The 25,155-nt window shown below is 40.5% G+C and overlaps 1 protein-coding gene across 3 annotated transcripts; it reads left to right on the top strand.

Moving 5' to 3' along the window:
* On the top strand, positions 1–21,331 carry LOC109912970 (myoneurin-like). Of its 3 annotated transcripts, none has more exons than XM_048595078.1 (6): positions 1–94; positions 1,247–2,526; positions 4,810–4,979; positions 7,864–7,990; positions 8,965–9,073; positions 16,611–21,331. In XM_048595078.1, exons 2-6 carry the CDS (start codon positions 1,418–1,420, stop codon positions 17,082–17,084), a joined length of 1,989 nt encoding a protein of 662 aa, XP_048451035.1. In that variant the 5' UTR covers positions 1–94; positions 1,247–1,417; the 3' UTR covers positions 17,085–21,331. The 3 variants fall into 3 exon arrangements, with proteins under 3 accessions (XP_048451035.1, XP_048451036.1, XP_048451037.1); XM_048595079.1 differs by lacking the exon at positions 1–94 and adding an exon at positions 231–569; XM_048595080.1 differs by lacking the exon at positions 1–94 and adding an exon at positions 588–972.
* Positions 21,332–25,155: the final 3,824 nt, after the last annotated feature.

Genomic DNA, 25,155 nt, shown 5'->3' with positions numbered 1-25,155 from the left:
GCCGCCTGGCTCCGCGAAGTCGGGGGTCAGAGGTCAAAGGCCAGAGGCGGCGGGTGGTCGCCGGTGAAGGAGTGTGTTCTAGATTCCTTTGAAGGTGAGGGGGGGGAGAAGGGAGGTCCTTAGAGCTGGGGCGCGAGGGTTTATTTCTTTTTTTTCCCATAAAGAAAGTTGTTTCAGGGCCCAGCTTGGCGTGTGCGGGTGAAGGCCGCAGTCGGGCTGCTTCCCCCCCCCCGAGTGGGCTCTCCCTGTCTCCCGGGTACAGCCGGCGGAGAGGGGCCGCGGGGGAATCCCTGTCCCACAGACCGGGCCGGTGACAGCGGCTTCATGGCGGTGTAATCCCGGGCGCAGAGCCTGCCGTCTTGGAGTTCTGCTGCCCCGACTTCCCAGAAGACCCGTTCTCTTTGACATTGCTTGCAGTGCAGCCGGGAGCCGGCGGATTTGAAAAACGTCCGTTAACTTCCCTCCTTGCTCACAGAATGACTTGTCAACGTCAAGGGAAGTTTGAGGAAGTAACCGCGGATCAGAATAAAATGGACAGAGGCACTTAAGAACCTACTTAAGCGAGTGAAGTATGTCAAAATAAGTCCCATGAGTAAAACTTGAAGTGTTTTACGTGAGCGCGAGATGTTGGGATGCTTGTACTCCCGCATGAGCGACTGTACGTTATTATAATACTTTACTGCACTGCGGAGGAATCATTTAACCCTAAAGCTTGCAAAAGGCACTGCCTTTTTGCTTTGGAAATTGAGACCAGATGTGACTATTTCATGAACCTGAGCTGTATGACCATCCGAGAATCACCTGTAATCACTTATATTCCTACTTCTGCATCATAATCTCTGGTTGTTCTTCACTTCCCCTGGATCCATCCGTGAATCCCGTCCTGACTACATAGCCGTACCGTTATGAAGATTATTTCCACTCCCGTGGCATTGCCCAACTCTCAGTTACTTCATTGGTGACTGGCTGAAGGTCATCAGTTCTCTTATTAAATCTTGTTGCCTTGCTTCTCCTCTTTCCTCTTAAGATGCTCCTTAAAAGCTATATTTTTGACCAAGCTTTTTGCACCTGACATAATAATATTGCCAGTTTCAAATTTTGTTTATAATACACCTAGGAAGCAACTTGTGATTTTGTTTTCATTGTTAGCGGTGCTATATAAATGCAAGTGGTTGTTAGTGTTAGATACAAAATTTAATGTAAAAAGTCCTTCTGATTTAAATTACTACTTTAATTGTTTTTACAGTAAACACATTGAGAAGAAGCAGCTTCTTCAGAGGAACTGAGAACATTTGGATTGTAGATCATTACAAACTGCACTTTTTAAGCATTTGTGGTGCTTGATTTGGCCTGCTATTCGTTTCTCCTTTTGAGAAGTCTTAATGCAAGTGCAAATTCATTGAATCTTTTGGAGGAAATGGAGAGTCCTTCCTATATTAAAGAACGTTACAATCACTGTCAAGCAATTCTTCAGAAACTTTATGAACAGCGAGCTATAGGTTTATTTTGTGATATTGCAGTTGTTGTGGAGGGAAAGACTTTTCATGCTCATAAAAACATCTTGTCTGCATGCAGCAGCTACTTTTATACAACCCTGAGCAAGAATAACCAGGAGTGCACAGTTGTTCTGGACACAGTGAGCTTGGAGGGTTTTAGCCATTTGTTAGAGTATTTTTATACTTCTAAGGTCCCAGGTTGTCACATGAGTGACTTCCTTTCAGCTGCTCAGAGTTTGAATGTTTGTGTACCAGTAAAGCTTCACATGGAGAAGAGTGGAATTAATGGTAATGGTCAAATATTAGACAAAGAGATCTGTAAATTAAGAAATGTTCTTGTAAGGAACCAAGAAGTGGGTTTAGACTTGGAAAACCTAGAGTTGCTTAAGAGAATGAAGGAAGATAATTCTGTACAGGCGGTGAGTCCACCTTGCAAGACTGAAATGAATAATGAATCAGTTGTTAACAAAAAGGTTCACAGACCATGCTTGGCCAAAATCAAAACTCGATTGCAGACTGCCAGATTAGCTAGAACAATTGCTTCTAACAGAAAATCAAGATGTCCAAAGACCGGACTAATTCATGCGAATGGCAGGAAAGAGAATCAAGATATTATTGCCAAATCAGAGAATTGTAAAGTTTCATGTCAGTGGACCAAAGTGAGAATAAGTGAATCCCAGAAAAAGGCTGTGCCTGAAATTCTAAATATTGCTGTGGAGGAGAGAAACTCAAACAGTGGTGTTCATGGTAGTGTCAAAAATAGCACCAGTGTTTTGCCATCTTTGAATGTGGAATCTTCGTTAGTGACACATTGCGGAAGACCAAAACGATCAAAGGAGAAACAACAGAAGGACTCTGTACTAATAACCAAGGACCTTTCAGAAGATGGAGATGACATTCTGGAAAGGAAACGACTGAGATGTGAAGGTTGTAAGAAGCTGCTGCCATATACACGCTACCTCTCTCATCAGGTTTCTGCTGGTGGGGAATTGTTCAGCTGTGATGTGTGTGTGAAATTGTTCAGTTACAGGTGAGTTGCTGCTTCTACAGAACTCTGGGTTATCACAGCACGTCAAGTATGATGTATTGTGTTGCGCAGCCAGTTAGCTTTTTTAATTCATACTAGAATATGGTCAGCGCTGGTATTTATTGCCAGGATGATGGTGGACCATTACCTTAAACCAGTTCCTTTCAACTGAATAACTTTTTAAAAGATAATTAAGAATCAATGATATTGACACGGGGCTGGAGTCACATAGAGGGCAATCTTGATGAGGATGCCAGGGTTCCTTCCCTAAAAGATATTCGTAAAACATTTGGATTTTTATAATGGTCTGATATGTTCTGTGTCACGTTTACGGCTACCACTGTTTTATTTTCAGATTTTAAAGCAAGTAATGAAATTTAGCTTCTCAAACTGATGGCCATGATGGAGTCTGAACTCCTGTTCTCTGAATGTTAGTTCAATAACATAATCGGTACCAAGATTGTGGTGGTGCTTATAGCTATTTCAGTGTACCCTCATTTTCCTGTTTAATTCTTGTCTGGAATTTGGTTCTAACCTTGTAAACCCTGTGCTGCTTATAGAACAGAAAAATGGAATATTGGCCCAGGGCTATGTGCAGAGACTTTTGCATCCATGTACGTGTGCGTGCACACACAAACACAGCAATGTGCTTCTCCCATAACTTCCAGTTAGTTTTGCATCCACTCTGCAGCACTAAAATAGCTCTAAATAAAATTGTGGATGAGATCCACATTAAAGTGCTATTTTACATTTCCTCAGTTTCTTTGTGGTTGCATTTTTACACAATGAGCTGCATCATTCTCCGATAACTTCCATTTATCGTTCAATTTGATTAGATTTTCTTCAGTTGATTCAACAGAGGTTCTTCAGCAATGGCTTCTCTTCCCTTACCTGCACTGTCACCTTGGGTTTACCTCTCCTTTTCCTTATCTATAGCCTATCCCTTTGCAACATTAGATTGTATGGTTCCACATGTTCGTTGATAAAGTCAAATTCTATTTGACCACCACTTCTCTCACCTACTCCACTGCCTGTGTTCTCAAAACTGCTTATCCGACCTCATTCTTAGAAAAGCTGTAGTAACTTCCAGCAAAGTGATGGAAATACCAAAGCCAATACTTACAGCCCTGGCCATAATCTCAAGCTGAATCAAACAGTTTGAAACCTCTATATCCTGTTCTAGCTGCAGCTGAGCTTCTAGCACCATATTCTTTCCATCAAAGAGGTTATTTACTTTCATCTCTGTGCCATCATCCAGCTAGGCCCCTGCCTTTGAAATCCTCTGTCTGTTCCACCTTCTGACTTGACTATTGGATGAACATCTGAAGATGCTTTCCAGGGAGAGATGAGAAAGGTGGGCAAGCAGGATTAACTAAATTATTCTTCCAGAGAGTCGACGTGAACATGAAAGGCAAAAGAACATTTTCTGTGCTGTAACCATTCTGTGATTTTATTCCAATGATCTTTTGGGTCAGTCTGCAAATTTTCAGCTGATGCAAACTTCAGCTCATTCAATACTTTGCTTCCCATATTCTATCTCACACTAAATACCACCCCGCTTGCCCCATCACGCTCAACATTGCTGACCTGTGTATTTCTGTGTTAAATTTGCTTTTTTGTTGCAAGCCGTTGGGGGAAATGTGTTATTAAAAGTGTTGTTTTTTTTTTAATTCATTCACGGGATGAGGGCAATGCTGGCTCCCAGAGGGTTGTTAATAGTCAACCACATTGCTATGGGTCAGGAATTACATGTAGTATAGACCAGGTAAGAATGGCGGTTTCCTTCCCTAAAGAACATTAGTGAACCAGATAAGTGGTAAAATAATTCAATGACAAATGTAGATTGATTAATTTAATATCTATGCACATTTAAATATGACTAAAAACAAACTAATATATGGAAGAGTGGAGAAATGTTGGTCTATATTACCTTTTTTGGGAGAGGAAAAAATGGAAGGTAAATCAGGAGACATGAATCATCAAGCTCTTAAATGATAGGATGTAAATTTTCTCAGAGCCTTCTAGTATCCTGATACATGGCTTGCTCAAGAATCATTTCGGCAAAGGCCTTTGTCAATTTTGATACCAAATTTTATGCCATTCTCTTCCCTACTCCCTCCTCTCATGCACACCTCAGTTGTCTAATTTATTAGCAAGTAATTGATTTTGCACACTCATATTAAAGTTTTCAGATTGTTTGGTACCCTGAGCACCAGCACTTTTTCTTTCAGAAGATGTTCTAATGGTTAACAAAATGGACGATTGAAAGTCACTTTGTTTTTCTAGCTGTCAGCTTAGCCAACACCAGAAAACCCATCACAGCAAGAAATTATATCAGTGTGACCAGTGTGGGAAACAACTCAAGTCCATGGAAAAGCTGCGTGACCACGTGGCATACCATGGGGATGCCAGGCCCCATCAGTGTAGCCTGTGTGACAAGGCATATAAAGTGAAAAGTAAGTATGAGTAAAATGTTTTTCAGGTGAATGGATTCTGTGATCATCTGGTAAACTTACCATTATATTCAATAACTCAGTACATCATTGTGGTGAAAATCCACAGAAATCGTTTAGGAGTGAAATTCTATGTAATGGATAGATTGCCCGTCATTCATTGGGTCTCATTTCCTTTTTATTGACTTCATTGGTAAAGAAGATTGAGCAGGGTATAAAGTAGGTGTCTGTTTTGTTTTTTGTTTTGTCATTACACCTTCCCTTGCGAACGTTCCTCACAGGGTCTGGTTTGAGACTTGAAGATCTGCAGGACCAGATGGCTGTAGTAGTAAGGGCATTCTCATTGTTTCATTGTTTGGGATGCCACTCCACACACCCAGTTCGACAGAATTTATTTGTTTGTATACCCACTTCTGCACAAAGGCCTTGCAGCAACCAACAACTGATCTGCTACAAATTGTTTTATGCCATGGATGAAGTTGAATTTCACACCTTTCCCTTTTTGCAACTAATCTTATGTAACTACATCATAAAATCTTTCTGATCCATGTCTGCAATTGAGGACTTAAGGTCTTAATGCATGCCTTCCAATAGGATTCTGGAATAGTCAGGATACCATTGTACCAAAACTCCAACACATTTACAAAACATAATTGATAGATTAAGTGAATATGCAAAACTGTGACAAGTAGAGTTTAAAAGAGTAGAACAAGGTACTTTCTAAATGGTGACATGTTAGAGACAGTAGTGCTCCAAAGAGACTTGGGCTTCTGTGTACTTAAATCGATAAAATGTTCTGGACAAAACAGAAAATAATAAGAAAGGCAAATAGAATGGTGGATTTCAAGAGGACTCCGACAAAATGGGTGAATGTAGAAGACATGTTAAAGGTCACACCTGAAATACTTTGCAAAGCCAGCATAGATTTTATAAAGGAGAAATAATGTTCAATAGACATGTTGGAGTTTTTGAGGATGTTTCTAATCGTATATAAGGGGAAACTGATGGGGTGGTGGCATATTTGACTTTTCAGAAAGCTTCCAAGTAGGCTCCTGTCTGGTGGTAAATAAACAAAGTTGGGGATAATTACTAGCATGGATGGAAGATTAGTCAGTAGAGTGAAAACAAAGTAGGAAAGTATTAGTGGGTGTACGACAAAGTTCAAGGCTTGGGGCCCAGCTGTATATAAACCATATCCATCATTTGGATGTAGAGACCACCTGTAATGTTCCCATGTTTGCAAATGACACAAAACTTGGTGGGAATGAGCATTGTGGGGATGATGCAAAGAGGCTTCAATGGGAATTGGACTTGATGAGTGGACAAGAACATGTCAGATGAAATACAAATGTGAAGTTGCCCATTTTGGAAGGATGGATGGAAGTGCAGAGTAAATGATTAAAGTTTCGAACTGTTGATGTCCAAAGGGACCTGTATCCTTATTCATAAATCACTGAAAGCTAATGTGCAGTGAAGTAAATAATTAGGAAGCAACATGGTATGTTGGTCTTTTATGCAAGACGATTTGAGTACAAGAGTGAAAATTTCTTGCTTCACTTGTTTGAACCGGACATATGATGTACAGTTTTGATTCCCTTTAAGGGGGAATATGTTTTCTGTAGAAAGAGTTCAAAGGTGGTTCACCAGTCTAATTCATAGGATGGTTGGACTGTCCTCTGAGGAGACATTGAGGAGATTGTATTCTCTAGAATTTATTTAATGGGTTATTTAATACAAATTCATAAAGAATTCATAATTTGTAAAGGGCTAGACAGGGTATATGCAGAAAGGGTGCTTCCCTTGTTTGGAGGAAGGATTCTTTGAATGAGGAAATTAAGGTTAAGGTAAAGGTAAACTATTTCAAACTGAGATAACACAGAATCCTTGGAATTCTCTAACCAAAGGGCTGCAGGAGCACAGTTATTGAGTATGTTCAGGATAGAGGTTGATAGATTCAAGATACTAATGATATCGAGATATGGGGAGTAGTTCAGGAAAATGGCATTGAGGCAGATTATCAGTCATAATCTAGAATGGTGGAGCAGGCTCAAGGAGCTGAATAGCCTGCTCCTACTCCACTAATTCCTTCTATGTCTAGTTCTGTGCACTGTACCTTTGGGAAAAATGTAGTAGGCATGGAGGGAGTGGGTCATAGATTTACCAAAGCGACTGCACAACTCTAAAGGTTAAATCATGAGAGATTACACAAACTCGTGTTATATTTCCTGGAACTTAGATGGTTAAGGTATCACTTTGAAGTTTTCGAATTATTAAGGGGAACTGATGGGACAGTCAGATAGAAACTAGTTCCACTGTTTGGGGATTTTAAGACTAGGCAAATTGGCTTTAAAAATGAGATCTTGACCTTTCAGAAGTGAAGTTTGAAAATATTTCAATAATTTGGAACTTAACTCCACAAATGGTCATTGATCGGTTACTTTTCATATAGACTTTTATAAAAAATGTAGTTCAAATTGAATTGAGTCTGAAATGATGATCAGGAGTAAAACCTAACTGTACCACTGGAGATAGGAAGTTAATTCTGGATTGGTTTGTGACACTCTCATTCCAACAATGATTAATTAAAAATAAAATCTCCTGTGTGGATATTTATAAAGACAGGCCAACCCTCTGCGATGTCTCTTATACTGTTCTAATAGCATGCCAGTGTAACATGTATGAAGTCACTTGTGTGAGCTAATGGAAGACAGTGAGCATCCTTGAACAATATTGTAACAGACTTCAGTGGCTGTGAGATGTTTGATATTGTGCACAGAACATGTAAAAATATGATTTGATTTTTGAAGTTCCTGTGTGTTTAGTGCTAGAAGTGCACTGAAATCTAAACAGTGATACTTCATTAACCAGGAGTTTAAAAACATTTCAGATGACCTAACTCAGCACATCCGTGTGAAGCATATGGAAGCATCAAAAGGAAAACCACCCCTGGTGCAGCTCTGTGAATTCTGCGGTCAGGCTGTGAAACACTACAAGAGCCACAAGATTTTCTGCAGGTACAATCAAAGAACTGGGGTTCCTGGATGGTAGGCAGTTGGTGAGTTGTACCAGCAACATCCAAGAAAAGTTAAGGGAAATTAAACTTAAAGGTTGTGAAAGATACTCCATATGTCTCTCAGCCTTTTTGAAGTATAGTTACTATTGTAGGAATGTGTAAAGCAAGATCCCACAAAAACGTTGCAGTAAGTGGCCAGCTAATCTCTTCCAACGATATTGGTTGAGGGACAAATATTGATGAGGACTCCGTAGATCTTCGCTTTAGAATCATTCATATCCACCTAGAAGGGCAGACAGGGCCTCAGTATAATGCTTATCTGTAAAAGGCACCTCCTAAAGTCATGAACTCCCTCAGTATTGCACTGAAGTATCAGCCTAGATTTTGTATTTGAGCATTGGGCATGAAACCTTAATCCCCAGCCTTCTTACTTGAGTATGAGATTTCTACGGTTGAGGCACAGCTAATACTTAAGTTATTAAAATTTGAGGACAGGTTTCATAACGTTGGGCTGTTATTCCTTTGAACTTAGAAAGTTGAGGATTGATCTAAAAATTACATAGATTTTAAATGGTTGATTTGAAGTAACTATTTCCTTATGTGGGGGAAATCAAGAACAAGGGGTCCCATCTTAAAATTGCACAAGATCATTAGAAGTGAAATTAGCAAGCACTATTTCAGGAAAGGGTGATCGAAATCACTCTCTCCAATGTGCAGCAGATACTGGGTCAAATGAAGTATTCAATACTAACAGAATAATGCATATTTGTCAGCATTGAGAAATATAGACAAAGGTAGGAAAATGGAGTTGAGGTCTTAATCAGCTGTGCTCTAATGGAATAAGCAAACACGTTAAGACAGTTCAATGGCAGAATCCTGTTTCTGCTGCTTTGGTGTAATATTTTAAATTTATGAAATGACTGTGGCAAGAATGTTGGATTGCTGCCATACCTTTCCTTCCATTTTGGTTCACAGTGGCATTAAGAAGTTCCAGTGCAAGTTCTGTCTACAGGCATTTTATCGCTTGTCAGAGCTGAAGAGGCATACGTGGACCCACACAGGGGAGCTGCCTTATCAGTGCCGTGTAAGTACTGCTGAAGACCAACAACTACGTAAAGGCGATGGTTTACTGCAGATAGGCTTTGAGTAAAGGTGATGGTTTATTACTGCCAAAATTGCTGGAGAAACTCAGCAAGTCTGGCAGCATCTGTGAGGGAAAATAGCAGAGTTAGTTTCTCAAGTCCAGTGACTTTGTCAGAACTATTAGTAGGTATTTATGGACAGAAGCTGAATAAATAACAATAAGAGCTACGAGTGAGAAAATGGGTTAGCTTTGCTGAATGCAACTCATATAATTGATAATGGGCCTAGGATTACGTATGAATGGGTGACTATGCTAAAAGCAACCCATGTCATAATGGGACCAGGTGTGGGATGAATTAAAAGTATAGAAGGATGGAGTCAGGGTCTCTAAAGTTTTTGAACTCAATATTGAGTCCTAGAGGTTGCAGGGTGCCCAGGTAGAAAATGATGTTGTTCTTCGACCTTGCACTGAGGCTTGCTGGAACACTGCAGCAGGCCTGCGACAGATATGTTGGCATTGAAACACAGTGGTGTGTTGAAATGGTGGGCAACTGGAAGCTCTGGGTCATTTCTGTGGACAGATCCAGCCACTTTGCAAAAGTAGTTTATTTCTGAAGAAGGGTCTAGACCCGAAACGTCAGCTTTCCTGCTACTCTGATGCTGCTTGGCCTGCTGTGCTTGTCCAGCTCTACACCTTGTTGTCTCTGATAGTTTATTGCAGGTTGGATTTGTGTGAAAGCAATAGTATTTCACAAATGGGCTTTGTGTATGGGTTAATTGTGGAAGGGCTCTGAAGATCAGTGATGGCTTATTGTGAATTGGGTTTCTGTAGGTGATGGCTTTCCACAAGTGGGCTTTGTCTAAAGGTGATGGTTTATTTTGTGTGGGGGTTTGTGTCCAGGTGATTGTTTTTCACAAATGGTAATTGTGATGTAAACGTGATGGTTAATTGCAGGTGGGGTTTATGTAAATATGATCTGCAGGTTGGCATTGTGTAAAAATGATGTTTACTCACTTTGTTTTGTAGCAAACTGAGGTTGTGTGTACCACATGCCATATTCAGGCCCTTTCTTATCAGGTAGCACACAGCTGGATTCAGATTAAACTAATTCAACTGCATCATGGGCCCCATTTCCAACTGCTCCTAATAAGCAAAGTTTTTTTTTGCACAGTGCAGATATGTATCCTGCATCTGAGAGAAATTACCAAGCCAATTGTAGCTGAATTACCTTGCATTTTGTACTGTAGGCCTGTGCTCGTTCTAACCTGGATTGAAACTGTGTATGTATCACCTCTTATTTGGACTTGCAGAAAAGTTTGGTCTGAACCCATTTTCCAAGAAGTGAAAGTTCATTGTCTATGATCCAATTTGCCCAAAACTTGTCGATACACCTCAGGCCATCTGAGTCTGGGCCTGCCTGGCTTGTACAGTTTAGCACTTGCCAGATCAAATCATTGAGTTTTTGGAGGAACTGTGAAGCTGGTATTCTGAAATGTGGCTGCTATTTCTGAAGTTTCTTTTCCTCTTGTATCCACAGTGTTTATATTTGGTAGCAGAAGACCACTGTTTTTAATAGCACAGCAGTAGGTTTAATGTCTACATAAAATCATGAGGCATAGTGATTATAGATTTTGACATTTACGCAAATTATTGAACATTAGCATATATATTGAGCCTTAGCTGCAACATCAAACAAGGCTGGCATACAATGTTATCGCACAAGTCGAGAAATTGAGAGGACACTCCTGAAACAGGATCACCATTTTCATGAGATAACAAGGTGTAGATCTGGATGAACACAGCAGGCCAAGCAGCATCAGAGGAGCAGGAAAGCTGACATTTTGGGTCTGGACCCTTCAGAAATTTTCATGCATGTGCAAGGAGAGCTAGTCTTATCACCATGAAGTGTAAAATCAACTCCACTCAGCTTTGTCCAAAATATTATAGCATTACATAATGCGATTGCTATATTTCTGCAGTTTCCCAGATTTTATACTGCATTGCCTATGTTTCACCCAAGGCTGATGCTATCTTGCTGATTGTGTTTGTACATCTGTGTTCCTGTGGTTTTTTGCTATTAAAATTTAACCCTTAACTTAGTGAAACTGTTTTTGAAGGGGTTCAAGCATTAAAAATTAATAGGGAAGGTCTAGTTGTTCCATCAAAATTTGTGCCATTTTCACACAGGCCCAAGCAGCATAACTATACAGTTAGTATTTCATTACAGTCAGGTAATGTCCTAGAGAGACAATGAAGAAACGGAATAACAGCTTGGCCAATAAGGGTGAAAAATCAGATAGCAGTCAAATGCAAGAACTCTGGTGACTATCTCTTCTTCCTCCTTTCATAACTCCTCATCCCAAACCAATGACTCTCCAATTTCCCAAGCATCAAGGTCCTGTCACACTTATCACAACATGTCCTCAGCCTGGCTGAGATCTCCCTAAAATGTAAAAAAAAAATTAATCAAAATGAACTGTGATGAAGAAAAATCATAAAAGGCTTGTACTGTCCCAGCTAACACTGACTGGTTGGTTGGTCTTCATTTTTGCTAGAGAAAAACTGATGTGGAAGGAACTGTTTATTGATGAACAAGCTAAACCCTGGTTTCCATGGTGAAGTAGCCCTTGGTTGATTAAGGTCTGATGGTAGCTGCTTTAATTCAGGCTATTTGTATTTTATCTGTTATTTGGGCCATTCTGCTACATAACTGGTTAGAAAATGCTTTCTGCCATTCTGTGACTGTGAAAGGCTTCATAAATGTTAATTTGCTATTGTGAATAATATTTTAGTTTGGACTTGAGCATCTTTCTTTGACACATAAGTAGATGTGCATAAAGTTCTGGTTGAGATCGTCTGAATTGTTATTCTTCAGCTTCTAGTGATATATTCTGTTCTCTGGAATGTCAGCCTATATAGACAATCAGTGTTTCTTTCGTGACCTAGAATTTCTGGTTTCTAACACTGCTTTCTAATTTGAGGAACTAAATTTAGTTGCTGTCAGTTTAGCAAGGAAATAATTGTCATCCATGAGGTAACATTGAATTATGTCATGTGCTACATTTGAGTCTCATTGGCCAGTTTCAACCTATTTTCTTAGCATGTCACTAAACAATGTGAGATAAAGTAAGAAAAATATTTCTACACTTTTCAGCTTGTGCAATGTGATAAATGTGACTGAGCTAATAAACCAGATAGAATGTTGCTGTGTAAATGAATGTGATTTTGTGTGTCATATTTGAGACGAGCAACTGAGTGGAGCAACCCCAACAGACAGTTCCACCTACAGGAGCAATTGAGCAGAGAATCGAAACATGGGCAGTTAGCAGCACTTAGAGGAAAAAGACCCTGAGACAGGCATTATGGAAGAACAGTAAAGTGATTGGCTTTCCTCTCTTTCCCATTACAGTGATGTTTGATCAAAATTACATTAGGCCCAGAGTGTTTACCTTCAGGACAGCAATGAAAGATGAGGCAGGTCTGATAGCTGCAACTCAGCTGGATTAAGACAGAAAACTAGTGATGTCAGACAAAAGTCATGAGTTGGTTAGTTGGTAAATCAGCCATTGCTGTTCAGGACTTGTGTGTTAGTTAGATTTAGTAGTAGTAAGATTCATCAATAATTGCAAGGCCTATTGAATTAAAGCCTAGTTGTATGAAATTTACATAAATAAACCAAAATTAAAATAATGTTAACATTAGTGAAGTAAAGTAAGTCACGGCAGGGTATTTTGATCATGTGGAATGTGCATCCTGTTGTACATGGGAAGTCATGGCCACTATTGGTGATTGAGCCAACAGCATTTGCAGGAAGTGTCACCAGCTGCAGAAACTTGAGCTGCAGGTTTTGGTGCTTGAGCAGCAGTTGGAATAACTATTGCACATCTACAAGGCTGAGAGCTATGTGGATATCAAGTGCAGAGAGGTGGTTACGCTGCAGACTAGGAACATGGGAATGGGTGACCACCAGACAAGTCGTACAAGACTCTACTGAGGTCCTGCTCACTAATCGGATTCCCATTTTGGTGAGGACATTAGTTCCTCGGAGTGCAGTCAGAGCGAAGTTGGTGGCACCATGGGTGGCTCAGTTGTACAAGTGAGGAGGAAGAAGTAGTGAGGAGCAGTAGTGATAGGGAATTCGTTAATCAGGAAAACAGCCAAGTATTTCAGTGTCCATAGATGCAGCCTTAAGATGGTATATTGCTTCCCTGTGCTAGGGGTTAAGAATGCCATAGCGTAGCTGCAGGACATTTTTCTGGGCACGGGTGAACAGCCAGTGATGATAGTTCTTTCTTTTATTCACTTGTGGGATATGGGCATGGCTTTGCTCACACCTAGTTGCCCTCAAGAAGGTGGTTGTGAGCTGCCTTATGAATTGCAGCAGGTAGACCTATGATGCCTTAGGTGGGTAGATTTCCAGGATTTTGAGTCGGGTGACAGTGAAGGAATGGTGACATATTTCCAAGTCAGAACAGTGAGTGGCTTGGAGGGGAACCTGGAGGTGGTGGTGTTCCCATGTATTTGTTGCCTTCTACTTTGCAGATGGACGTGGTTTTGGGTTTGGTACATTGGTACTTGGGAGACCTCTCCTCAAAATTATATTTGATTATTTAACCATTAATCCTACACTCCAAAACTGCCTTAGTGACAGGAAACAAGATCTTTGAATGTTTTTGCAAATGGAATGACGTTTCCAGTATTGTTTCACAGGGCTGAGTGTTGGATCTCTTGCTTCTTTTTGTATATATTAATGGTTTGCACTTAATTTTTGTCATCTGCAAATTTAACCAGGTAGTTCATAGTGAAGTCGGTGGCTATAGATTGCAAGAAGACATAAATAGTTTGTTTGAGTAGGCAGTAAAGTGACAAATGGAATTCAATCTGGAGAAGTCTGATGTGATGCATTTGGCGATGACAAACGAAGCAAGGGAACACAACAAACGGGAGGATATTGAGAGTGGTAGAGGAAGTAAGAAAGCATGTCCCCATGTCTTTGAAGGTGACCATATAGGTAAGAGAGGTGGTAAAGAAGACATTTGAATGCATTCCTTTACAGGATAAAATATAGAGCACAAAAGCAGGTATGTGTTATGGAATTATATAGAATGCTGGTTATGCCACAGCTTATATTTGTGTACAGTTGTGGTCACTGAGAGGAAGGACATAATCGCTTTGGAGACAGTACAAGAGAAGATTTACAAGAATGTTGTTAGGACTTGAAAATTGCAGCAATAAGGAAATATTTGAAAGGATAGGTTTTAATTAAAGAATATAGGAGGCTGTTGGGGTGACTTAGTTGTGTGTTTCAGCTATCTTCTAGAGTTTGCTTGTTTGTTAATTGGAGAGGAATTCCTGTTGTTCTTCCCATTTGTTTGCTTTGAGGGAAGTTTAAAAGAAATGAGCGAGGTACACACAGTGGTGAATGCCTGGAACATGCTGCCAGAGGAAGTGGTGGAAGCAGACACAGTAGCAACAAACACCAGGACAAATACATGAATAGGAAGGGAATAGAGGGATATGGATCCTGTAAGTGAAGACAGTTTCAGTATGGAAGGGCAAAATGTGTTGGTGCAGGCTTGGAGAGCTAAAGGGCCTGCTCCTGTGCTGCTTTGTTCTTTGTTTCTTCAGGAATAACATTCCTGGAGATTTGGGTATGTGAAACTTGAGTTTGCCTTAGACGGGATAAGCATTCCAGGGACTGGACATTTATCTCATTCCATTTCATGAACTAAATTGGGTCCCTGGATGCTTACTTCCTGGACTTCACTAGCTAGGTTAACATTTATTGCCCAGCCACAATTTCCCTTGAGAAAGTAATAGTGAGTCACCTTCCTGAATCACTGCAGTAACTCTGCTGTAGGTACATCCACTGTGCTTTTATGGGGGGATTTTGAGGATTTTAATTCGTGACAGTAAAGGAATGGTGATATAGTTCCAAGTCTGGATTGATTAAGACATGGAGGGAGGTGGTGATGCTCCTTGTTTGTCTATTGGTAGACACTGGTATTGGAAAGTCCCATCAATGGAGCCTTGGTGAATTGAAAAAATTCATCTTGGAGATGGTATGTAATGCTTTCACTGAATACTGGAGGTGGAAGGAATAAACATTTAAGGTGGTGAATGGGGTTTCAATCAAATGGACTTTGTCTTGGATGGTGTCCAAGAACTGCTTAAAGCATTGATGGAGCTACACTCAGGATGTGGAGAATATTCTGTCACACACAACATTTGTGCTTTGTAGATGGTGGACAGGTTTTGGGGACCTATTAGTTGAGTTGCTTTCTGCGACATTCCCAGCCTTTGCCCTCTCTTGTGGCTGAAGTGCTTAAATTTCTGGTCAATAGTAGTATCTAGGATGTTGCTGGAGGATTCGGTGATGGTAGTGCAGTTAAATGTCAAGGAAGGATTCTTTAGATTCTCTCATGTTGGAGGTGGTCATTGCCTGGCACTTTCTGGCACAAATGTTACTTGTTGTTTCTCAGCCCAAGCCTAATGTCTTGCTGCATGAAGTTTTGGCTGCTGCAGTATTGGAGGAGTTGCAGATGGTGTTGAACATTGTGCAATCATCAGCAAATATTGCCACTTCTGACCTTTATGATGGATGAAAGATTCTTGACGAAGTACCCGAAGATGGTTGAGTATAGGACACTACCCTGAGGTATCACACAAGAGATGTCCTGGGGTTGGAGATGACTGGCCTGCAACAACCCATAACCATCTTCATTTTGTACAAGGTAGAACTCCATTCAGTTGAGAGTTTTCCTCCAGTTTTGCAAAAAGTGTCTGGGACTTGATTATTTGTGGTTTAACATAGTTTGCTTCCAAGAGTTATTAAATGATTTAAAAACTTAAAATGATTAATTTATTAAAAATATAATTTTAAGAAAGGGTAATTGTATTAGTTATGAGTTCTACATTATTTTCAGTGTTCCTGTACTTCCTGTAATAACCTATGAGCACAGATCTACTTTTGGCTCTTTGTCAAGAGGTGTCTTGATTTTAACATTCTCATTCTTGTTTTCATGTTCTTCCTTTCCTCAGCAATCTCTCTCAGGCCCAGATAATTGCACTCCAATAAATATAGGTTCTTATGCAATCCCCGATGCTAACTGCTTCACTGTGGTGTCCATGTATTTAGCTGGAATGCCCTCCTTTCATAGCTGAGTCTCTGTTCTGTTTTAATGTAGTGCTTGAAGCTACTTGTTCTTTTCTTTTCAAACTTTTCATCATCCGAACTATTTTTTTAAAATATGGTTCAGTGTAACATATATTGTTTTATAATGCTCTTGTGAAGTACTTTGTGTGTTTATTATGTAAAGTATGTTACATGAATGCAAGTTGTTCACTGGCATTCAGCTGTAGTATTCCTGCATTACCTGTAACAATTTGTGTTCAAATGCTGTGATCCTATAATCCTTACAGTATTCCTGCATTAAAGTGTTCAATTGCTACCTTCCCATCTTCCCGCTCTTTCCTGGCATTCTGGTAACTTTCCTTTACACCCCTACAGTAATTTTGTGCTCTGGTTATGCGTTAGGTCTGTGGAAAGCGGTGCCGTCATCCAAGTAACCTCAAGAAGCACATTAGAACAGTTCACAAAGAGGAAATCCGAGTGCAGATCGACAAGGAACATGCTTCCCCAAAGCTTCTAAAGGACTTTCTACCTCGAGAGATGGAGAGTGATTGCACAGTCATGGAGAGCGGTAACTTCGTGGAAATGACTGATATTCAGTTGAGTGGATCAACTGATTCTACGATACCCTCTTTTGCAAATGCTGTAACAATCTCTGATGCAGTCTCTAGCATGCCGCATGTGCTCTGCACTGCTCCTGATGATTGTAATGCTATCATCCCACCTATATACACAACTGTCTCCACGGCTTTAGAAAGACACCATGATAAGATGATTAGTCCACTTCCGTCTTTCAAGTCCCTCCTTACCAGCCCCCATGTGGATATGTTCCAGAATTCCTTTCACCAAGCAACAACCTTAGACCAGAAGCTACAGTAACTTTGGAGATTTGAATGATGAACTGAGGGAAACACAATACACAAGATGAAATTATCCACCAGCCTACACTTAATATATTCTTCCTTTGATTTATGCAAAACTGTGGCCTGCAAATTGATGGAACAACTGAAGTTTTTTGCAGTCCTACTTACAAGTTATGCTACCACATTATATTTTTCTGTATTAAATATTTGTATTGCCAATACCTTGTTAAGATATTTTTCCTCCACTTAGATCTTAATTTTGTTAAATTGCTGTAAAAGATCTCTGTTCTAACAGGAGATGGAGAAGTGATTTAGCTTCATCAACTTTGCTTCCTGATTCTGTTCCCCTATTAAGGTGTGGAAGACTGGTAAATTATTGTTGTTTCAATTGAATAGATTGTAGTAGTCTCCACTGTAAGATTCAACAAAGATCCATCACTTTATTCCTGAAAACACGCTGAAAGCAGGTGAATTATGATTTCTCAGGAATCTGTCCATGTATTAAGAGCTATAATACTGTGGTTATTTTGTTTGCTATCCGTTCGGGAGGTGATGGCCTAGTGGTGGTATTGCTGGACTGTTAATCCAGAGACCCAGGCAATGTTCTGGGGACCCAGGTTTGAATCCTGCCATGACAGAGGGTGGAACTTGAATTCAATAAAAATCTGGAATTAGGAGTCTCCTGATGACCATGAAACCATAATTGACTGTTGAACAAACCGATCTGGTTCACGAATGTCCTTTTAGGGAAGGAAATTGCCACCCATACCTGGTCTGGCCTACATGACTCCAGACCCACAGCAATGTGATGACTCTTGACTGCCCTCGGGGCAATTAGGGATGGGTAATAAATGTTGGCCTTGCTGGCGATGCCCTCATCCCATCAATGAATAAAAAAAATGTCATCAGCTCCTATAATGAACCAGGGATATTTCAAGCTGGGCATAATTGGTGTTTTTGATATTTTTCATGGGATGTGGGCATCATTAGTTGTTGATTCTAAATTGTCCTGAGGGCAGTTGCTGTGATTCTGAATCACATGTAGGCAAAACCAGGTAAGGATGGCAGGTACAGACACTGTCGAAATTGGATATTTTTCTTCCCCAAGTTAGATTTTAAAATGCTTCTTCGAATGGTAGCAATTGTATTGATATGCAGTGACTCTTTGCTGTATAGTGAGGGAGATACAGTATACACATGTCCAATTGTAGTCTGAGTTTTTTTAAGTGTAATTTTCTTTTTAGAACTCGCTGCTAGTTCTTCAGATGCTGGTTGAACTAGGATATACTGCCCACTCCTAATGCCCTGGATAAAGTGGTGAGGAACTGCCTTCTTGAACTGCAGCAGTCTGTGTGATGTAGGGATACCAAGGAGAGGGCTGCTGTGATGTCTTGTGGCTGAGCTAATTGACCTCAAAGAACTATAATCATCTTTGTTTGTGGTAGGAATGACTCTGACCAGCAGAGTTTTTCTGCTAATTCCCGTTGAATCTAGTTTTGCTAGGGCTCCTTAATGCCATGTGTGTTCAAGTGTTGCCTTGATGTCAAGGTCAGACAATCTTGCCTTACTTCTGGAGTCTCAGTTTTTCATGTCTGGACCAAGGCTGCTATGAGGTCAGGAGCTGAGTGGCCTGTGTGGAATCCAAACTGAGCACCATTGAGTGACCTGCGCATCTGTGCAAGTGTCACTTGATAGCACTGTTGTCAAACCCATCTCTCACTTTGATGATTGAGTGTTGATTGACAGGTAGCAATTGACCAGGTTGGATTTGTCCTACTTTTTAATGGACATTGATTTCTGGGCAATTTTCCACATTGCCACATAGATGTCAGCAGTACTGGAACAGCTTAGCTAGGAGCACAGCCAGTTCTAGGATACAGGTCTTCCTCTACTATTGCTGGAATATTGTCAGGCAGGGCCCATATGCTTTGCAGTATCCTGAGCCTTCAGCCATTTTTTTGATGTTACATGGAGTGAATCTAATTGGTTGAAGACTTAATGTTGTGATGCTGAAAACTTCAGTTTTAGCTTTGTCTGGGCTTCCCTCATCACTAAAGACACGTCGTCTATTTTGTTTAACTGTCCACTGCCCTTTATGACTGGATGTGGCAGGGTTGCAGAGTCTAGCTGTGATCCATTGGTTATTAGATCATTTAGCCCTGTCTTATTTTCTCGCTGCTTCCTTTGCTTGATGTGCAAGTAGTCCTGCATTATAGATTCACTAGGTTAGTGCATCATTTTCAGGCATGCCTGATGTTGTTCCTGGCATGCTCTGTGTGTTTTATTGAACCATGGTAGAGTGTGGGTTAGATTAGGCCCATGAGATTATGGATTATTATTGAATACAATTCTCCTGCTGCTAATGTCACAATACCTCATGGATGACCACTTTTTTGAGTTGCTAGATCTGTTCGAAGTCTGTTCTATTTTGCATGGATGTTATCCTCATTGTGAAGATGGGACTTTAAGTCCACAGTAACTGTGTGATGGTCATTCCTACCGACGTTGCCATGGACAGATGTTTTTCCCTCTTTGCTTGCTGCACAACCTGCCACAGAGCTGCTGGAGGAACTGTACTTGGCCAGCTCACTAAGTCGTGGTGTAACTTAGCCACTTTTATTGAAGGACTTTGAAGTTTCCCACTCGGAGTACATTCTGTAGCCTTGTCACCCCAGTAGATCCTACAAGTGGCGCTCCATATGGAGGAGCACTGATTCATAAACTGAGGACAGGTGTTACATGGTAATCAACAGGAGGTTTCCTTGCCCATGTTTGACATGATGCCATGCGATTTCTTGGGTTCTGAGTCAGAGTTGAGGTCTTCCAGGGCAACTCCTCTGACTGCATACCACTGTGCTACCATCTCTACTGGGTCTGTCATGCCAAGTGTGCCAAGTGAACTTTAAGGTATGAGTCCATGAGTATGATTGTCACATGTTATTTGACTAGTCTGTAAGACAGCTGTCCCACTTTTGGCACTAGATCCAGATATCTGTAAGGGGTTCTTTACCGGCTTGACAGGGTTGAGTTTGCTGCTGTTGTTTGTGTTATGTAGGTCAATGTCAGATGGTCCATCCAATTTCATTCCTTTTATTTGATGCAACTGAATGGCATTTGGGCTATTTCAGAGGGCACTTTAAAAATCAACCTTGTTTCCCTGGGTCTGGAGTAATATGTATACCACACCAGGTAGGATGGGCATATTTGCTTCCTTAAAGGGCATTAGTGAACCAATTGGAATTTTATAACAATTGTCTGGCTGTTGATACCTGATTTTTGTTTTAATTGAATTCAAAGTTCACCATCGGATGGCAGAGTGGCTCAGTGGTTAGCACTACTGCCTCACATCGCCAGGGACCCAGGTGTGATTCCATCCTCTGCTGACTGTATGGAGTTTGCACGTTCTCTCCATGTCTGCTTAGGTTTCCTTCCACAGTCTAAATATGTGCAAGTTAGGTGGATTGGCCATGTTAAATTGCCCATAATATCCAGGGATATGTATGTAGGTGGATTTTCCCTGGGAAATGCAGGGGTACAGGGCTAAGGTAGGAGAATGTGTCTGGGTGGGATGATTTACGGAGGGTTGGTGTGCACTCGATGGGCCAAATGTCCTGCTTCCACACGGTAGGAATTCAATCTTCTGTGGTCACATTTTGACCAATGTCCCCAGAGCATTGCCGAGGGACTCTGGATTACTAGACCTGTGGCACTGCCACTACACCACTGCTTTTTCAGCATATTCACACTGTAGAAACAAAATGGTATAATTGTTTTTATGAAGTTAGCCTAGTCATGGTCTTTGAGAGGCTGGTTACATTATTACAATAGGTATACTCCTTCATGGGCTATACTGCCAGATTATTGGAATGTTAAAGACATAGTTTTCAAAAAATAAAATATTTACATTTTAGTAAAATCTCGATTGTAATGAAGGCTTATTTTTTAACAGTAATTTGAATTTCTATATCACCACTAATGTAATCAAATGTTCCATGGCACTTCAAGGGTTTTATTAAACAAACTTCTAACTTATTTCTTCATTTTTCTACTTTTTAACCTAAGATTTTGTACCTAGGTACGTTGTAGCTAAGGTGGTGTCATGAATGGCAATATTGTAAGCTTTTCACTGTACTCCCGTATCCCTGTACTTGAGTACATGTGACAATAAAACCTAATTCTAATTCAAAGTTTGACATGTCCGAAGATGATAGACTGTGTATGTCTCTTTTGTATTGGACATTATCTGCTGTGGTTGTAGAGGCCAACTTGTGAGTGGCAGTCCCTTTTGCAGCATAGATATTTGGTATTGACTTGAGGTCAACTGATGATTTTGACCCTAGGCAGCATCTCTTTTCGACTCCAGTCATTTCTTCTAGCACTTTTCCTGACTGCTGATCTCCAGGCATTCTGGATGCCAGCAAGGACTGCCCAGTAACTGACTAATATCCGGCTAAACCTGTGGTCTCGCAGACAGATGTCCTTGTATCACAGATCTGGGTAGCATCTTGGTCTTGTGCCAACAGCAAGCTCATTAGATGTCTTTGAGGATGCAGCCAGAATCTATGACCCAGCTATTGAACTTGCCACTGACTCAACAGCAACCATGTTGGGGATCTGTGCATGATGGTCTACTTCCATATTCTGCATTCAGCCTCACTAGGAGTTGCCCAATATTTGTTTTAAGCAATGGGAGTTATTCAGCTGATTTTCTTGGCTTGTTTAAGTTGCCAAGCTTTGCTTTTCTAAAATTCATTCATGGATATGGACATCGCTGGCTAGGGCAGCATTTACTGTTCATCCCTAATTGCCCAGAGGGCAGTTGAGTCAGCCACATTGCTGTAGTCTAGAGTCACATGTAAGGCAGACCAGGTGAGGATGGCAGATTTCCTTCCCTAAAAGACATTCATGAACCAGATGGGTTTTTCCCTAATAATTGGCAATGATTCATGGTCATCATTAGATTCTTATTTCCAGAGTATTACAGAATTCAAATTCCACCATCTGCCATGGTGGGATTTGAACACAGGTCCCCAGAATATTACAGTGGTCTTTGGATTAATAATCTATTGATAATACCACTAGGCTACTGTAAAGGAGGTCTTTAAGAACACAAGCCTGATGAACATGGGGCTTTGTATTTTTGGTTAGTTTGCTGATCCAAGCTTGACTTCTCAACTTTGATATGACAGCTTTAATATTGGCAATCCTGGTGGTGATTTAATCTGTCAACGGTCTCTAGAGTGAAGTTAGGACATTTCTGCAAAGTCTTTATATCTGGCCCATATCTTTGATCTTCTTGACACTGATAGTCAGTCCAAACTCCTTACATGCCCAAGAGAAGCGATCAATTGTTTGTTGCAAATGAATTTCAGTATGGGGTGTCAGCACAGTTTCATCAAACAGCAACTCGGGGAATGGATTGATTTGTCTAGTAGACATTTTTGTCTTGGTGTGTAGACTTACCAAGTTGAACAACTGTCAGCTCTGGCATGCAGATTGACACTGATAACTCATGTAGCACCATATCAAATCTTGTGATGACAAGTGACCAAAAAACCTGGTCAAAGACGTAGATTTTAAAATGTCTCCTCGAGGGAGGAAAAGTGAAGAAATTTAGGAAGTTTAGGGCCTGGGCCAGTGCAGGCAAAGCTGCCAGTGGTGGAGTGATTTTAAAATCAAGAATATGTAAGATGCTAGAATTGGAGGGTTGTGGGAAAGCAGGTGGTTGCAGAAAAAAGTGTAAAGTGAGGCTGCAGTGCTTGTAACAAGGTCAGCCAGGTGGACCTCCAAATATGAGATTCCTGATTAGATCAGATTGAAAGCCCCAATCAGGGAGCCCTGGCTGACACATTTTAAATAAAGAGATTGTCGGACATCCTGCTCGCTCTGACAGTTGGCTCGGAGGGAGCTGGATCAGTGTCAATGACTCTCCACCTGTAAATAAAGGGTGACTCGCTGACAGGATACTAGCTTGTGTGAAGTTATTTCTGAGACCACGCAGGGATTTGAAAATAAGGATAAGAATTTAAAAATTGCAGCATTCCTAAACAGTGAACATAGAAATGATGGTGAATGGAACATGATGCAAGGGGTAAACGCTGCAGGGTTTTTAAGGAACTCCAGTTTATGAAAGGTGAAGGATAGGAGGCTGGGAGAGATTTAACTGTTCTAACAAAGGCACTGGTGATGACTTCAGCAGCAGATGAGCTGAGATAAGAGTAGTTGTGTGATGATACTTAATGATAAAAGCTGCCAATTACAGGATTCTGAGTAGAAAACCCAGCCAATGTGCAAGGTCTGAAATCACACGACACCAGGTTTTAGTCCAAACAGGTTTGTTTATTTTGAAATCACAAGCTTTCGGAGTGTTGCTCCTTTGTCAGGTGAACTCTTCACCTGATGAAGGAGCAGCACCCTGAAAGTTTTTGATTTCAGATAAACCTGTTTGGACTATAACCTGGTGTCGTGTGATTTCTGACCTTGTCCATCCGAGTTCAACACTGGCACCCCTACATCAACGTACAATGTGACTATGCACATCGCATTTGTTCCAAAGTTGCTTGATATTTAATATTGCTCGGAGGACTTAAGTTTTGAAGAATTGTGGAAAGTAGATTCACCTCATTTTGCAGAAATGTCTGCAGTTCTTTGAGTCTTTTTTTTTTTTTTTGAAAATTTGTCATAAAATCCAAAGCACTTGACAAGGTGTAGTGTACATCTCATGACTGCTGATAATAGATTGTGTTGCTTTAGACCCCTGCTTGAGCTGTTTTGAACCGTGATTGGCTTGTGGAGATTCTTGTTTTCTCTGGTACAGTTGGAGGAAAGTCTGCTAAAGAAGCTGCTGATTTGGAGGAATGCGTGCAAAAAACAACATGCCCAGCTGATTGCTTATATTTCTGTAAAGTAAACCCTCTTATTCAGTTCAGGATGTAACCTCCATGTTCTTTCAAACAAACATATCAAGATAGCATTTCCTGAGCAAATTGTGTCTATTGTACTTTAGAGACGATCATGCATGACTACTGACTTGACCAAGAGTCAGAATGTCGGAGCAACTGATTCTTGCACACAATTCTATGCTTTATCCTTTAGCCTTCAAGACTAACCCGTCGGTCAGAATGCCTTCTTTTCTGAAAATCAATCTCTGCAGGGAATTATTTTTCTGTCTTCCTGAATTTGTTCAGTTTGGGCATGTTTAGAGAGACCAGCATTTATACTTCTATACTACTGACACTTTTTAATGTTAACTTATTATTGCATCTCCATTTAATAAGTTTTTTTTTTTTGTTTTGACAATTAGTCAGTAATTGTTTGTTAAGAAACCTCCAGTCATATATCAGATTTTAAATGGTAAGATATTTAATTGGTCATCTTGGTAATTTGAAAAGTCTTTATTTCATGTAGTAACATGTGAAGTAGTGAGATTAGCACGACAGTTTTCTCCTCCAGCCTCGATGATTGATTTAAAAGTTTTGTACTGATTGTTAGAAGGATAAATTCTTGTTTTAAGGTTGTACAGAGGCAACTCTGAGCATACTTCAAGTAAGAGTACAATAGTGGAGAAGACCTTTCCTTGGAGAGCAAGGGTGGGAATCCCTTATTGTACCTTCATTCTTGCCACTTTACTAATACTACGTCAGTGTAATTTGGAGATAAGATTCTAAAATCTAGATACAAAAATTAGCTATACTTATGTGCCTAAATAGGAGAAAAATGTTGGACATCGGGAATAAAAATAGGAAATGCTGGAAACCTTTTTTGTAGAGAAATAAACAGTTAACGTTTCACGTTGATGATGTTTCATTATAACTTCCTTTGGACCTTGGGCAATATCGTAAAACAAGCATTATTGAATCAGCTGCATGTTCACACACCTTTTCTGTTGACATTGTTGTTTTGTGCAGAGTTCACTGAGGGAATTTAATGTTTTACATTGTATAACTTGTTAAAAGAATTTGCAAGCAGATAACAAGGTGTAGAGCTGGATGAACACAGCAGGCCAAGCAGCATCAGAGGAGCAGGAAGGCTGACGTTTCGGGCCTAGACCCTTCTTCAGAAACCGAAACGTCAGCCTTCCTGCTCCT

Source organism: Rhincodon typus, chromosome 3 (genome assembly GCF_021869965.1).
Source record: "Rhincodon typus isolate 14 chromosome 3, sRhiTyp1.1, whole genome shotgun sequence".
Classification (NCBI taxonomy): Eukaryota; Metazoa; Chordata; class Chondrichthyes; order Orectolobiformes; family Rhincodontidae; genus Rhincodon; species Rhincodon typus.
Note: the sequence above shows the minus strand (reverse complement) of the source record. Positions and strands in the feature narration are given on the sequence as shown.